This window comes from Lasioglossum baleicum, chromosome 13, assembly GCF_051020765.1.
Source record: "Lasioglossum baleicum chromosome 13, iyLasBale1, whole genome shotgun sequence".
In the NCBI taxonomy this organism is placed as follows: Eukaryota; Metazoa; Arthropoda; class Insecta; order Hymenoptera; family Halictidae; genus Lasioglossum; species Lasioglossum baleicum.
In genome coordinates this window covers 13,675,504-13,692,807 of record NC_134941.1, presented here as the reverse complement: position 1 = coordinate 13,692,807, position 17,304 = coordinate 13,675,504, and the positions used below count along the sequence as shown (strand labels likewise).

At 42.3% G+C, this 17,304-nt stretch overlaps 2 protein-coding genes across 4 annotated transcripts in view; one reads left to right on the top strand and one right to left on the bottom strand.

The window, feature by feature from the left end:
• The window catches only part of Wake (ankyrin repeat and fibronectin type III domain containing protein wide awake), a 153,304-nt gene that overhangs the window by 98,496 nt on the left and 37,504 nt on the right, over positions 1 to 17,304 (top strand). The window lies entirely within an intron of this gene.
• Positions 274 to 17,304, bottom strand: part of LOC143214917 (uncharacterized) — a 27,812-nt gene continuing 10,781 nt past the window's right edge. Inside the window, exon 2 of the mRNA XM_076436481.1 lies at positions 274 to 17,304. This exon is cut by the window's right edge and continues 8,765 nt beyond it. Within this exon, the coding sequence (XP_076292596.1) occupies positions 7,288 to 7,833 (546 nt within the window). The 5' untranslated portion in view covers positions 7,834 to 17,304 and the 3' untranslated portion in view covers positions 274 to 7,287.

Sequence of the window (17,304 nt, the reverse complement as noted above, 5' to 3'; positions counted from 1 at the left end):
TAATTTCTCGTCTAAAAAGAATGTTTTTGGTTGGGCTTTTGAACTTTCACTTCAACTTTGATGAGTGAAATAAAACTTTGTTTTATCAGATCGTTCGGAAAGTCGTTTCCTTTTCTCAAGGGAAAATGAAAGCCAATTTTTTACCAGTTAGAATAAGTTTTATGACATTCTAACTGGAAAATTAAATATTTCTTCCGACCTAGAATAGTTCTATTCCATATGATTTTTTAATTTTACGGATATGAAATTGATATAATACCTCATACGATACACGAATGTAATTACTAAACATTTAAGTATTCGAGTCACAGCAATTCCACATTCATAAAATGAAGAAAATGATATAGAATTGAATTATTCTAGGTAGGATACTTTCAAAATGTCGAGGCATTGAGGTTGATGAAGGGACTAGTTGTTGTTTTTCTCAGTTTTACTCTTTAACTAATTTCTTTCACTTTGTACTTTCACTTAAAAATTTTGTTCTATTAGCACGTTCGGAAAGTCGTTTCCTTTCCTCAATGGAAAATGAAAGCCAAGTTTTTACCAGTTAGAATAAGCTTTATGACATTTCAACTGGAAAATTAAACATTTCTTCCGACCTAGAATAATTCCATTCCATATGATTTTTTCATTTTACGGATTTGAAATTGATATAATACCTCATACAATACATTACTAGACTGCGGATATTGATGCAAAATAAAAATTATCTGCTTCGATTGCAAGAAATAGAAACTAAATTGAATGTTATTTCTTCCCTTAATGATTTTAATAGAGGAGAAATCATATATTGACATCTTCAACTTTTACCATTTTTCAACAATTTCGAATTTCATCTTCTTAATTCTGTTATAAATGCATAAAGATCCGCAGTCTAGTAATTACTAAACATTTAAGTATTCGAGAAGGCGTCACATCAATTCCACATCCACAGAATGAAGAAAATGATATAGAATCGAATTATTCTAGCTAGGAAGAACTGTTTGATTTTCGAGTTAAAATAGCTCCGACTGCAAAGGGTAAAAGATCGTCTAGCAAATCAGGAGTTCATGTGCGAAGAGAGATATGAAGTTCCCGCCGTCTGCGGCAACCAAGGCAGGCCACCGTGGCTGCCAGCCGACTCTGACATACCTGAATGGTCAGGTAGCGTCTCGGCCAATCGTCTTCCCCGCTTTGTTTACGTCCTCGTGTTCGGTCACGCGGTTGGCTACTCGGAGTCGCTTACCTAAGGAGCCTTTCAGTCCGCGATTGTTCGCGTGCTCGGCCGTGTTTCGATGCTGAAACCGCTTCTCGTCGTCTTTAGGGACCTGTCCCCAGTGTTTGAAAACCGTGGTTCCTCTTTTTCAAGTGGTGCACAGGTGTCTCGGTGAACTGGTGAACCGGTGAACTCTTCTTCGATTCTCAGCGATTTGGAAAATATGCTTGGATAACTGGTGAATGAGACGGCGGAGTGCGTGGCGTCGAAATCAAGATTGCAAAAAGAAACCAGACCAGAGGTATCATAAGAGTTAGGGTCTAGACTGACCTCTGCTGAGACTCTGCTCGCGTTCTTTGCTCGGAAATGAACTTGAATAGCGACGAAGTCAATCAGATTTTTTAAACAAGATTCAGACGAGCCTCTTCAAGATCTAAACAAATCAGAAAGCTCCGAAAAGCTTTGTTCGACAGTGTCGCGAGCGAAGAAGAATTTAAACAAGAAGTAACTGTGAACGAGAGCCTCTTCTCGAAACTCTTCTTCGATTCTCAGCGATTTGCAAAAGGTGTATTGATTTTTTAGACAAGATTTAGACGAAACTCTTCGAGATCTAAACAAACCAGAAAGCTCCAAACCCATGTTCTTTGATGAAATACAATTTTGAGAAGGTCCTGTAACGTCTCTTCTTTGTTCGAAGATTAGGAGAAAAATTGAAACAAGAAGTAACTCGTGCTGGAAGTTATGAGAGTCGGTTCGCAAGGTTGTGGTTGTGGGTTCTCCGTTTTGCCAGAGCGGTTAGGGCAACGACACCTTGCTGGAACCTTCGGGAAAACCAGCGGGAACGCGGTTCTCGCGTCTGGCACCGAAAATCGCGACGGTTACACGCTCGCTCGCTGACTAAGCCTTTCTGTAACTCGATCGACCTTTGCTGTAACGCGATCGCTTTTGGAAAACACGATAGTCCCTGAAGGCGACACACGAGACCCGGAATCCTAACTCTGCGGCTTGTTGATCACGCGCGGTACACGGATGTGTTCTTTGTCGTTTGTCCTCTCCCGTTAGTCCTTCAAATAGTTGTGCTGGAAGTTGTGTGTCCTGATTCGCGATAAGGATTCCGGACCTTGAAGAAGAGGTATCTTGGGGAACAAGAAGTGTCCTGTGTCGGGGACGGAGAAGATTGTTGGAGAATTTTCGGGAAGCTGCAGGATAACGAGATCGTCCTTGACCTTCCAATGTGTAATGTTACGTTACGTTACGAATATTATAACTATTAGTACACAATTATCGTGTCAAAAGCACTCGGAATAAAAAGATTGATTCTTGAAGAAGATCTTGAAGTTCTTGTGTCGGGGACGGAGAAGGTTGTTGGAGAATTTTCGGGAATCTGCAGGATAATGAGGTCGTCCTTGATCATTCTTGGAGGAAGAGTATAATTATTGGCACAGAATTATAGTGTCCAAAGCAGTCGGTTGCAATAAAAAGATAAACTGTCGTGTTTCTCATGAAAGAAGAAGATAATGTGATCGTCCTTCGCTCTCCTCCGCGTAACATCAAGATGGTATCGACGATATCGAGCTCGTGAGACCTTGAAGAAGGAGTCACTCGGTGTGAAGAAAAGAATTGCAAGGTAAATTGTCCCTGATCCTTCGTCATGTAGCATCAAGATAACACCGAGGATAAAAGACATCGAAAAAGATTTTTACTTCGATGGACGCAGGATAATAGAATTGTGCTTGATCCTCGAAGAAATACGTTTAGGCTGCTCGCCCAAGGAAAGGATAATATAATCGTCCTCGAGCCCTCGTCAATATCAGACATCGTTGATTATAGAGGATCGAGGAGACCCTGAAGAACCATGGTTAGCTTCAAGATTGCAGCCGAAGGAGCACGAGAAAGATAATTTAATTGTCTTTGATATTCCGTGACGCAATGCTAAGAAATCCTTGGTATCGGAGTGGGATTAATCATCCTGGGAATTAATGAGTCCCTGAATGTAGCAATCAGAAGAACAATTCGAACAAGGACGAGGTTTCTGAAGGATGCTGTACTTTCCGGAGATTATCTGCAAGCGATTAATAATCGTGCTTGAAACTTGAAAATTAAACCGTCGAGGTCTCGAAGATCTAATCAATATAAAATTCAAGACGAATGGTGTAATACGATCCTTCTGTATCCTTTGATGCTGAAGACATAAAATCCCAGAAAAGAGTCGGAGGTATTAAAAGAACGATAATGCAACCTTGCCCTGTTGCATAATGCCAAGAAACTGCATCATCGAAGAGACACGTGAAATCGAAGCGAAGAAAATCCAGCGTCGATTAATAAAAATAAAATTCTAAAAAAGTCGACGATATTAAAAACGCCTCAACTCGGTCATCCAGAAGGAGCACAGTGTAATACAATCGCTTCTCTTTCGTGCTATCAACAATTCATCGGAACAATTGCTGGCTGTTCGAAGATCAGGGATAGATTAATCTAATCCTCTCCATAAAAATATCAGTGTCGATCGACGACAGTTGTAAATAGAACAATCAAGAGAGAACGACATCTTCGCGACAACATAGAAGTGCTGCTCGACACTGTTCCAGTAGTTCTTCAGAATCCGTTTCTTTCTTCAGGATTTATTTTTCTGCAGGATTTACTTCTTCAGGATAAGTTGTAAATAGAACAATCAAAAGAGAGAGAACGACACCTTCGCGACAACAAAGAAGTGCTTCTCGTCACTGTTCCAGTAGTTCTTCAGGATCCCTCCGAATTTTGTCCAGTGCGTTAATGGAGTCGACGGTGGTCCCAGAGGTGGACGGGGAAAGTTGAAATTGCGAGAAGTTGCAAAGAGTTAATCGCTCGGAGGATCTCAGAAGGGGCATTAGGGGAACTGGCCGGTCCTGAGGCGTTATAGCGTGGTAACTATTGCCATAACTCGTCCTCCACGCTTGCGGACGCACTGCGGGGCTTCGACCTAGAAACAGCTTCGGCCCGAAAGTCGATTCTTTCGTTGAAGATCTTCAACGATTCGATGAAAATTAATGTTTTAAAGGAATCTTCGACGATTCGAACGTCTTCTCTGAAAAATTGAAGAGGTGAAACGAAGAGGCTAGAGGAGCGTATATAATCGAGGATTTTGGGACAGAGGAGGAGGTCCTGCGGCAAGGATGCGCTCGAAGAAAAAAGGCTCTGGTCCCGAGGGATATCGAGATTGGTCAGAGAGAGGAGACGCGTCGAAAATGAGCGGTTTCAGAGGAGAGGTTTGAGGGACACGCGGCTGCAAAGGTGGAGGACCTTGCCGCAAACCGGTTTCTGCATTTGGTGCATCGACAAGCCTCCTGCGTTCTGCCGGCTAGTTTTCAGGAAGAAATTTTCACGTGGTGGCCCCGTTACCTTTCCCAGTTGGTGGAAAGCTGTCGCGAGTTAGCTGGGATCTTCATGGGAACCTGCTTCAAGGCTGCCGGCCGCTTCGGTGCATAGGGTAGGTCTTTTCCCCTTGTTTTCTCATATTTCGCCGATCGAAGATGCACAGGTGCATTACTGCAAGGTCTTTAAAGCAGCAGATATTTAAAACATTCCAATAATGTTCAGAAACTCCGAAAGCGAATCTTTCTGTCCGTTCAAATTTAATTATTACACGTTTATTGATGCAACACGCTGTAGCATGAATAACAAAGCAAAGCTGCACGTGCCCACGCCAGCAGCGGAAAAGAATAATTGCATTCTTTCGCTGGAAATGTTTAATTAAATTATGTTCGTATGAAAAAGAGATGAAAAAGATGAAAAAGAGGTGACAGGTTGCACACGAATGATAGAGGGCGTTTCAACGTTAATAAAATAGTGGAACGGTGTGGGTGCCGAGGTATTGATAGAACGCGAAGTTTCAGATTAAATTTACATTGCATTTATTAATCTGGTATCGAATCAATCATTATCGAGAAGAAACCGTAGACGACGACTACGACGGGGTTAAAGTTACTCGAAACGATTTTAATGAACCCGTTGGGAAAAGTATAATTATCTTGGCACGGTTCGCTTGAAACAGAGCTTCCGTAAACTTTTGATCCGTATTATAAATCGATCGAAATGATCGAACGCGTCAGACAGAGCTTATGACAAAAATGGGTGGGTGTAATTTCGAACATTTCTCATTCGTCCAATTTTCGTATAAATATATTAAATCTAGTAAAAGGGGGGTTAATGCCGTAAAGTTTAGTTAGAAAACAAAAGCACTTGTGCACCGTTGCATGAATAGTCTATGCCGTACGTGTGCATCGTGCGCCATCAACGTGCACAGGTCCAGTGCACGGGCACGTGAGTGCAAATTGTAGTTTCATAATCCCGATCCATCCGGGGATTAGAGAAACCCACACGAAACGAAGTAGATCAAAGAAAGTGATTCGCGATGCGGTTTTGCCGTGCGGTGGGCGGCGTATGTGTATCGACGAGCACAGCGAGTGAAAGTGGACTGAGGTATCGAATACTAATTCCGATTTGCGCGAACGATAATCAAATCGCTCTCGTATTCTTGCGATATAATCAACGCGAGACCCCAAGGGGAACGTTAAACGTTTCTCTTAATCCAGTGCGATGACTGCGGGCGTCAATTTTATCGTTAAAATTTCTTCGAAAACGAAGCGCTTCTTGCGTAACGTTATTGTTGCGAGGGTACATTCATAGATATCACGGGTTAACCTATTCTTCCGCGTTCTCGGAACAGGAAATAGACCTAACTCAGACCAAACGTTTCTCTTAATGCACCAGTGCACTGACTGCAAGCATAAATTTTGTTATTAAAATTTCTTCAAAAGGTAGCAGGGGTAGATTCACCTAACGTTTCTTTTAATCCACCACTGGCCATGACTATCAGCTTCATCATTAAAATTTCTTCCGAAAGGAAGCGCCTCTTACGCAATATTATTGTTCAAAGGGTAAGTACACGGATCTCACATGTTAGCCCATTCTTCCGCGTCCTCACAACAGTAAGTAGACTGTTCGAAAGCGAAATATCGATTTATCGACGACAAGAGAGGCAAAAATTCTTGCGGTATTTCCGCGAGCTAGGTTCCTCCCTCTCTTGGGAGAAAATATACTCGGGATTAAAGCGGAGATGTTCCGACGATAATCGAAGTGCGGTTAAAGTATCATTTCTTTCTTGCAATTCCGTAGATCGTGTGTTTAATTGGACTCCGTTTGAGGCAGCACTCTAACAAATATTTGCAATTCATTACACACTGGGCGATAAGTGCGCGTTTGTTCGCAGGCTTTCCGAATGAAAATGGTTACGTGACTCGTATATTTATGTACGATCACCAGCTATATTCCGCGTCCACGAATAAAACGGATAAATAATTATTAATAACCTCGATCTAACAGACAGGTATCTCTGGCTAAAGATCACCATCCAACAGGAACAAAACTTGAACTTTTTCCTGAGTTTTCTACCCCTTTTATTTGCGAGTTAAGAATACCTAACTAGATTTGATCGCGTAAAAATCTATAATCCCATAAATAACCGAGGTGTAGTAATCGTCCGAGTGGCTTTGATATCCCGTATTTATAGAGAGCTCGATCAAATGTCGGCTTAGAATCCGTTTCTATCGTCGGGACTCCAAGACGAGACGCGTGAGATAATAAGCTCGTTATTAAACATGCCGACGCTTTCGTTTTTCGCGTTTCCCGATTCCCAGCGGCGGCGGCGCGGCGTCGCGAAAACCATAGCGTTCTCGGTTAATCACAGCGGAGAATCTGCGCGCGAAACAAATTAGCACGACGTCAAGAAACACCGAAGAAAGTTGAACAACGGCTGAGAAGATTCTCTCTTCCGGAACGAGGCCAGAAAATATCTGGGAAACACGCGAAACTCAAAATCCACGGAGAGACTGCCGCGCGAAAATTCGAGGAGTTCGTCTTTGCCGGTCGAGGACGCGGAAAAAAAAACGCAAGAATCTCACGAGTGGCGTAGGTACCTACTGTTGAGTACTGCGCATCGCGTTAACTGCACCGGAAACCGACGCGCGGTTCTCTTATTTTTCTGCACGCGATCTCGTCTGGGAACTCGCGGAAAAAGCGGAGTGTCGCGAATGGTACTTGCACAGTTGCGTTCCTCAACTGCACAACTTCTGTACCTCTGATGTAGTCCTCTGTGCTTTGAACAATTTTAAACAATTTTCCGAGTGACATACTTTGGCGAAACGACAGAATTGTGTAGCGTATCGCTGTCCATTGGGCGTGGCCTGGTGCAGCCAATGAAACGACCGCGGAATACAACGTTCTCCTACAATGCACTTCGCAGTTGCATTCCTCAACTGCAGAATATCATTCTGTACCTGTGACGTAGTCTTCTCTTCTTTGACAAATTTTAAACAATTTTTCGAATGACACACTTTGGAGCTAGTAGTTCCCCAATCACCTCCTACCGCTGTCCATTGAGCGTGGTGCAGCCAATGAAACGACCGCGGAAGACAACGTTCCCCTACAATGCGCTTCGCAGTTGCATTCCTCAACTGCAGAATTTCATTCTCTGTACCTGTGACGTAGTCTTCTGTTCTTTGACAAATTTTAAACAATTTAGTAGTTCCCCAATCACCTCCTACCGCTGTCCAGAGGGCGTGGCTCGCTTCAGCCAATGAAACAACCGCGGAAGACGACATCCTCTTCCCGACAGAAATCTCGGAAAACCGCCGGGCAATATTCGCCGGTCCTCTGTAAATTTCTGCGGTGATGAATCAATCGTGAACAATCAAGTTTCTCCGGGACATCTTCCAGTGAGTTTCCCATCGGGAGAACACCTGTATAAATGTTACGTGGCAATTCTCGAATGATCCTGTACAGCTCTGGTCGTTCGGTGATCCGTAGCGTTGGTTCATAGCTAGCATCGGATCCGAGAGACAATAGGCGACACCATTGCTAGGCGTTTTACGATCGGACCAACGCCATTCGCCGGGAATAAGCGTAAGGAAAGTCTGTCTTTACGAGGACGTCTTTACGGCTCCTTACTCTCGTTACTCTTTCCGCCGTGGCCGGAGGAACATTATGACGCGCGGCGAAAAGCGTTGTTCCTTTTCAAGTTTGATAAGCAACGGACGACGCGGGTAATCCAATTTCTGCCGAGAGGAAATTGTCTTGCAACTGTTGCGAGGTGCTCCGTCTTTCTCGGCACGGCCGACGGTAAACGCTCCTCGGCTTTGTGAAGCATGAAAATGCTCGAAAACGGATCCATCAATACATTAGGTGTACGTAGAAAATAATGTAATTCGTAGATTTTTGAGAATTTGATCGAAGCTCTGTTTCCTCCTTCAATCATTTTAGTCGGATACTGTAACGACGTGGATGACTAATCAGGTGTATATAGAAAATAATGTAACTCGTAGATTTTTCGGAATTTGATCGAAGCTCTGTTTCCACCTTCAATAATTTTGTAATTCGTAGATTTTTCAGAATTTGATCGAAGCTCTGTTTCCATCTTCAATCATTCTAGTCTGATAATATAACGACATGAATGACTAAGCTAGTTCCTCCGACGGTTTTATTGTTGAGAGGATGGGGCGGATTCTTACGGATCATATTATGCAGATCGATGATACGTTTCTAAGGTTCGTCTTCCGTTCTTTTCAAGTTCTGCATGAAATTATGCCCGCAGACTGACACTGTCCGTTACGAAGACCTTGCTCACCCTCCTTCCTGTGACGGACTAGGAGAAAAACAGCCCGGAAAAGGGCGGCACCTGTAGTACAGGTATCGACACACCGGGTGTCCATTAAGTACGCCGACAGGTAGACAGACGCGTTCCATTTCGCATTATCCTTGTGAACATCATTGCGTATCATCGGTGTAAAAAATCGTAGATCAAGTTTTGAGGTCTTATTCTAAAGAGGAAGCTTCGTTCTTCAAGTTCATCCTAGTTGCAATCCTGAGAAAAATTTGTTAAGCTCCTGAGCGGTGGTTGAATGTGCAACAACACCAAATGGTAAACGTCTGGACGCAAAAATTATATCAAAACTTGAATTTTCGTGTAAAATTTAGCAAATATTTATTTTGCATTAGAGTATAGTTATTTCATTGAATAAAAATTGATTTATGCTGTTCCATGTAGCCAGTTATGTAGAAAGTGCGAGTAATTGAAGGTTAAGAAATGAGCTCAGGGGTGTGAAAGTAGAGGGTTTGGCCTTGGAAACGAGCCAGGGTAGATCGTTGTACAATTTTTTCGCGGAGCTACAAAAATGTCAATATTGCAGTGGAAAGGACTAAAATGGACAAACAAGCTGCACCTAAATTTTTCTCCGAAAGCAAAGCGAAAGGGAAGAGCAGAGGGTGTCTCGAATTCGTTTGTACGGTTTGCAGAAATGCGGAAAGAATGGCGTGGTGTAGTGATAGAATTCGGTAGCAGTGAAAAGGCAGCGCTTTGTTTCCGTGCTGATGGCCGTTTAATTTCCATTGCTTACCGTTTCGTGCACCATAAACTAGCGGGAAGTGTCCGTCGACCGTTGTAGAACGAGGTTGGCAAAACACGTGGGGCGCACGCGATGGGAACTTTATTTTCTTGTTTCGCCGGTGGCCTCGACTGCTCCTCTCTGTCTCTCTCTCTCTCTCTCTCTCTCTTCACAATCCACATCTCTCGTATCCACGTCGATTGTACGGCTCTCCGAGGATATCGGGAACTTCCTGGCAACCTTCGAACGCCGATACAGTCCAACAGATAGCAATCGAAATAAATTAAACCACGCTGCTCCGTGTTCGACAGCTGGGAATGCTCCTCCATTCTAGCAGATCACCCGGTATACAGCGGACGAAAAAGCAGGTGGCCTTCGGGCCATCCACTCTTTCATCCTTTTTCGACGATCGCTTATGTGCTCGGTTTCACGCAAATTTCTGACAATTCCTGTCCACCCGTTGCATCGCTATAGTCTTTGCATTCGTAATGATTAGGGGAGATAAAGGGAATGTACGATGATCGCCGATGAGCAAATTTTTTTCTTCTTCACCCCTCGCCGTCTTCTTTGCATTTTTGACCCATTGCCGTATCATTTTCTTTCAGTTACAGTGATCGAAACGTCTTTGTTCCCAAAAATGTAGAAGAGAGAAGAAAATTTATATTTTTTGTATGGCTACATTTATTTTAACTCTTAAATATACATTACAAATTTTATTTCATTTAACAAAAAAGGCGTAACATTCATATTTGTTAGACTTTGTTTAAAATCTTCATCACGAGCAAGGGGTTAATGATTGAGACTTCTCCAGAATTTCTTTTTAGAGCTAGTTTATAGTATCGTGTTTTCCTAGCCTTCGAAAATGCGAACAGCATCTCCCGGATTGTTTTTCTTTGACAACTTTTCTCCGGGTTATTTAATTAGTGGAAAATGCCAGAGAGTTTCGGGGCGACTACGCGCTAAAAGTCACGTCTGTCAAAGAATTGTCAGGTTTACCGATAAACCGCACGTTTTTTCGCCTCGGGAGTATTTATTTTTCGAGCAGATCGAAAGCCTCTGTTGTTCAAGCAGTATTTGCTGTCCCTCGTCACTCCACTGTTTTTCGGCATTTTCGAAAAAGGAATGAAAAAGACCGCGGCCGCACGAGCTTGAAATATATTCGCTGGGTCTACAAGCAGATCTCGAAATGTGCGACGGAATTTTTTAAAATAATAATGCAAAACGAACGAGAGAAACGTGGAGCCTGTACGATATTAATAACCATAAAAATTGTGGAACGGAGGATCTTTGATAATAATTTCAAGGGAAATTCCCTCGATGGAAAATAGAGTAATGGAAACGTGGGCACGTTGTTTAAACACGTGCTTCCTCGTTTAAAGAAGAATAAAAATTTGTTAGAAAATTCCTGGAGGATTATATTGGGTCGTTGAAAGCCAATTATTTAGTGATATTTTGTTCCAGGATGTTTTGCGATTTTTCAGGCAACTTAAAGATCCCGTACTCGTTGAATTTCTGTTTTTTATTAGCAGAAAATTGAGTTGTACGACTTTCACGACTTGAAATGAAATTGGCGCCGCATTAAAAATGTTGAAAAAAATGGTATTTAAGAACAATCGATGTTGTCCATCTTCCTTGAATAAAATGAATCGCAAATGAACTTTAACAAGGCTGTATGTTAGAGATGGTTGAGTTTAAGGGCGTTTGCCCTTTTCCACAGCCCTCCAGCGCCGCGTACGGCCCTGAGCTTAACGAAATTCGAACTCACCTGCCCCGATGTTATGCCCAGATGCCCCACGGTATAGTGCATCTGTTGCAAGCCTTCCTTTCAGTCGGTGTCCTTCCCCGGTGTCGTAAGGACCCATTTTCCCGCGCAACCACTCGAGAGTGTCGCTCTTCTTCACGCCTTCGCCTCCTCGAACAAGGCTCCCAAACTTCTTCACGGTTGCTTCAACACCTTACATTTCGAGATTGCAGTCAACGGAAAAATTGTGGCACACCGCCGACGACAACTTGGGAACAAGAAAGAAAACAAACTCCTGGCAAAGACCTTATTGATAAAAGATGAAACCAACGAGCCAGGACGTTCTTTGACTTTGTTCAGGATTTATTTCATTGCTCATTCCACTGGAAAGAAACGCTCGGAACCTGGAAGTAATGCTGCAGAAAATAAATAGAATAAAATTGATAAGTTCGTTACCGGCAGCAGACATTTTTCTTTCTCTTCGGAGGAAAAATCGAACCAATCTTCTGCAGTTCGGAATTATTGAAAATTATGCCGCGTTGTTTTTTTTTTATCATACTGAAAACCAGAAGGTTTAACAGTAGAAAAATATTTTTCTTCGCGAACCGTGTTTTATTTTAAATAGAATACGTCGCGTAAAAAAGGAAAATAAATTCCATTTTAAAAAATAGTTTCTACAACTTGAAGAAACGCTGAAAGAATTCGGATAGCGTCGATCAAAGGGAGCATCGAAAAGGACGATTCACGTCGTTGGGTCAGAGTTCGCAAGAAGACGAAGAGGTCGGTTAGCATGATTGATGAATCGGAACGGTGTCGACGGTTCTGAAAGCTGAATGCGAATTTCGAGCGGTTTGGCAGCATTTCAACGACACACCGGAGCATCCCGAATGCATCCTAACCACGATCGAACTTTCCTGATGGATCTTCTATGATAATTTCTCTGGTTATCTATCTCTCCTCGTTGGATTTTCGTTCGCAAGAATCTGAAAGCGGATCGGCTTAATTTCTGACGCAGCTCGAAATAGATCGACGGATAAATGCCAGAATCGAAATTGACGTTGATTCATCGTCGAAATAACAGCCGGGCTGAAAATAATGGTGACCGTTGATCGTTGATCATCGATCGTGTGTACCGTGTAATCCGTGGTCGACTTCCGCGACGAATGATCGCTCGATGACTTACGGCAGGCCTCGGGAATGATAATAAGCGCGGCAACGAGAATGAAACGGGAGCGTGCTCGCGTAAGGATGCATTACTGCGTTACGTGGCCGCTGCGTCATTGGGACCGCGATGCATTCCCAGTGACGATCATCAGAAATCAATAATTATAACCGAGACGAGAGATTCCATCCAACTTGAACGCTCGAGGAATCGTTTCCGATCGACTTTTTAATTACATCTCCACTGGAAACGGGCGGAGGACAGCGTCCACGGCGGATATACTCAGGTAAAGTGTTTCAATTAACTGGGAAAATCCGCTGACACAATATTCGGTGGATTTTTATTGAAGAATTAACTCTTTCAGTTACAAATTCGTTGTTCATCTGCGATCGAAGCGCATTCTATCTGCTGTGGTACTGATTAAAAATGTTTCTTCTATTTCTGATCTGCTATGACATTGAGTCATCGTGTCGTTCTTTGGGGGAAATCAGTTCCATTTTTTAAAATTTAAGGGCGTCTTATTTTTGGGGAAACTTGGTTCGATTTCCGGAAATTCCAAGCATTTCTTTATGAGAAATTAGTTTCATTTTCAAAAATTTAGGGCGTTTTATTTTGGGGGAAACTTGGTTCGATTTTCGGAAATTTCAAGCATTTTCTTCGTGGGAAATTAGTTTCATTTTTCAAAATTTAGGGCGTTTTATTTTGGGGGAAACTTGGTTTGATTCTCCAAAATTCAAGCATTTTCTTTGTGGAAAATTAGTTCAATTTTCTATGGGAGAAATTAGTACCGTTCTTTAAAATTTAGGGCGTTATATTTTGGGGAAACTTTGTTCGATTTTCGGAAATTTGACACTAAACCTACCGACCACTAAAAGCGATTAAAATATTTTACGTTACCAAAATACAAGGCTCTATTTATTCAGATTTCGTGCGAATTTCATTACGATATTTGCTTGGATAAAGAAGTTTATCGAATCAATTCGCATGTAAGCAACTTCATAATTTCAATAATTGCAGGATGAAAAATATGAAAGCTTACTTAATTTTTCTCATAAATGCATAAAATCCGCTGTGTTCAATTTTTGGAATTTTAACACGAAACCTACCGACCACTAAAAGCGATTAAAATATTTTATCATACGTTACAAAAATACAAGACTCTGTTTATTTAGATTTCATGCAATTTTGATTACAATATTTGCTTGGATAAAGAAATTTATCGAATCAATTCGCATGTAAGCAACTTCATAATTTCAAAAATTGCAGAATGAAAAATATAAAAGCTTACTTCATTTTTCTCATAAATGCATAAAATCCGCTGTGCAGCGATCAGGAGGCATTTCGAATATTGATTGTTCGGTGGCGAAACGGGACATTTGATTTTGCCAGACGGGATTGCGGGGGTTACGAATTAATTCGTGCGCTTAATACGTTGTTAGAGGAGATTGGACGATTTAAGGCTCGCGAATGGCACTTTTAACACGTCCTGTTACGTGGGTACACGGCCGGTAATAGCTCCCAGTGGCGCGTACGAACGCAAATTACGGTCGGTCGAGTTCGAACAGAAAGGAAACGGGCGAAACGGCACGTAACAGTCGCAACGACGACGACAACGCAACGGAATCGCATGCGCTGAATTTACCTGATGCACAATGTATTTTGCAATCGACAACGCGGAAACGAATAGCCCCGTGGAACGGTTTATCGACCGGGCAACATGTCGTGGACACACCTACCTTTAATGACGGGTCGCGCTCTGCGGCTATGGGATCGCTTGAAATTCATTTCCGGTAGACGTTGACGCCGACGCTGGCGACGCGACGTCGAAAGATCACCGATCAAAGATTCCCATCATTTCGTTGCACTGTTCGCCGCTGATTAATCGCATTATTGCGGCCGATGATTGATAACACCGGCGCGGTGACGCTAGAAAATATCAATCGGCTTTGTTGTCCACCGGAGCATGCAAAAACGGTGGCCATTTTCGCGAAAAAATTAATACCTCGTCCCGCCATTAATTATTGGCTCTGCTGAAAATTACGAGGCGCCTCGGAAACGGTGGACATTAATTCTGAAAGAAGTGGAACGCACAGTGTTTGTTTCATTTCTACATTCTATCTGTGCATTGTGAATACACTGTATCGAACACAGACAGGTCCAAAAACGATAATCATAAGCTCAGGAAGAAATTGAACGCACAAACCGTTCAGTAATTGTATTTCCGTGCTATCTGTTTCCCGTATTTCCAAGCAACGGTATGGGTTTCGTGTTTCTGGTAAATTTTATCCACGGTTGAATAAATGGAATGTAAACAGCTGCTGCAGATAGCCAAATAAAACTCTTCGTTATTTGCATTTCATACTACTTTGTTCCCCACAGCGCCGATACACATTTAATATCCCTGATAACTAGACGGATCTGTATGCAAAATAAACATCGACTGCATGAAGTAGAGACCAAATTGGATGTTATTTCTTCCCTTGACGATTCTGATAAGGGTCATACATCGACTTCTTCAGTTTTGAACATTTCCCAACAGTTTTGAAATTCGTCTACCCAATCGTCGAAATTTTCTAATGATTTCCACACTACAAAATATACAAGAATAAAAAAAAGACATTGGAGGAATTTCAAGTTTATGTTAGATTACTTTCGACTTTTCAATATGATTAGAACAGAAACCGCATTTTATTAAATGTCTGTTTCGTACAATCAACTTGGACAATTCATTCAATCAAAGTCTAGTAACTTTTTGCATTATATTTCTGAATGATGACACCTTTTGCAACGACCTGTAGATGATACGAGCTCCACACACAATGCCATAAGTGCTGAACGCATCTAGATCCGCGTTCCAGATTCTCCCTGCAATCAAGAGCAGCAAGTTCGGTTTTTTTTCTTCTCGAGACGGATCCCGCAGGGTTGTTCGATCGATCCTCGATAATAATCCCGACCGGATCATCGAGGTGACAGTCGGATCTTAAAATACGCGGTTTATTTCCGCGATTTCCAGGCGGTTCGTTGCCCCTGACAGGTGAACCGACGTCAACTCGAGCCCGATACCAAATGCTCGATGTTTCGGCCGTATTTACACGGAGGGAGAGTGTGTAGATCGATCATGTGTGCTCGTGATCCATGTGCACGCACGCGTGAAACCATGCTGCGTCTGATGTGTGGTTACTGCATCAGATTCGCAAAAAGACCGAACTCGCGTCTCTACTAATTACACGCTATTAATTGCCGCAGAAGTTTAGCTTCGGGCCCGGATAAACATGAAATAAGATTTATAGATTTGTGTATGGAAACGTTACGCTTGTAAATGTAGTTGAATTTTAGGTTCTTTTCTGTTTTTAGCTACAGTATAATGCTTCACACCTTCCTTGAATTACAATTTATTCATTTAAAATGTAATAAATAAAGAAATTACTTGTTACTGTACAACAGGATTTATTTAAATGAACGTCTAGATCGTGGCTTGTTTCCGTACGCTGGTATATTTCGAATTCTAATCCGCAGCAATGGGTGCGTAGTAATTAGTACATGGCTCCTCTTCGTCCGATTTTATTTTTTAATATTCTCTTATGATGTATTAGGTTTTTTGAAAGCCATCAATATTTTGTATTCAGAACACACGTCATCCTTCCATAAAATGCTCACACATATTATTATTTACGATCGAAGCATAATACCGCAGTAATCAGCTGAGCTACCCTATAGCAGTAAAAGGGCGTAGAGCGTTTTATTCGCAGAGTTGCTTCGCAGATGTCACCGTTAAATCCAAAGGACATTGACCGAAGGCCTTGTTCGGTCTCTATCCGTTATCGCGGACAAGGCCCAGCTAAATTTGTTGCCGGGGGTGGCAAATCCAGACACCGGATCGCGTTTTATCTTTATCGAACGTAGCCAGTGACGTAGCCGGGGCATTCGGTATTCCAACACTGACACATCGATCCTCTAATTTCACCGTGTACCGTTGTGTTTCCTACACCAATCAGTTAATTAGCGGAGATAATCAGATTCGTTACGGTTATTCGATTTCACCCGCGTTGATCTATAATTTTCCATTACTCATCAGCGAACGAGTACACTAGGCAAATAGGTTGCGCGCAGCAATTCCGCGGAGTCAAAGGAAAATTTGCATACGCCGAAGGCGTTACTGTTTCAGCTCGCAAATAAAATCATGATCAATAACTAAATTTGACCGTGCCGACGCCGCGAAACGCGTCGTCATCGGCGCGCGAAATCTATCATTGCAGAACAGTGATTAGCGGGTGTAAATTGTGTGCCCGTACAAAATTCCAGCACATCGATTTCCTGTCCGCGCGGCTGATCGTTTGTGAAATGTAAATTATATTTTAAACGCGAATGGAGGAAATATAATAATATAAGTAAATACTATTAAATCCTGCAGTACTTCCGATAATGCCGTATTAAAACCAATGACGCAGAACGTGCGTGTGATTTTCCCTTGTGTAAATTGCGAGAGGACTGCGTTATGCGAAATTCGCGCATCCCGCTCTCTTTGAACATTGTTAAAAATGTCCGAATCTCCGTTAAAAAGAAAACTGTCGTTTTCGGGAGAGTCCCAGGAAAAAGATCATTAATCAAAGATCACTTTTCCGAGCTTGATAAAAGATTAATTTCCCATTTCTTCGATCAGTGACATAATCGTAATCGCTGCAATTCCTGACTCTCGGAAAGAACGTTCAGCGACGAGCCGGGCATGAGCGATCGTCGCGTCTCAATTTGCCAGCAGGTGCGTCGAAGAGCTGGCGATAAATTCGATATT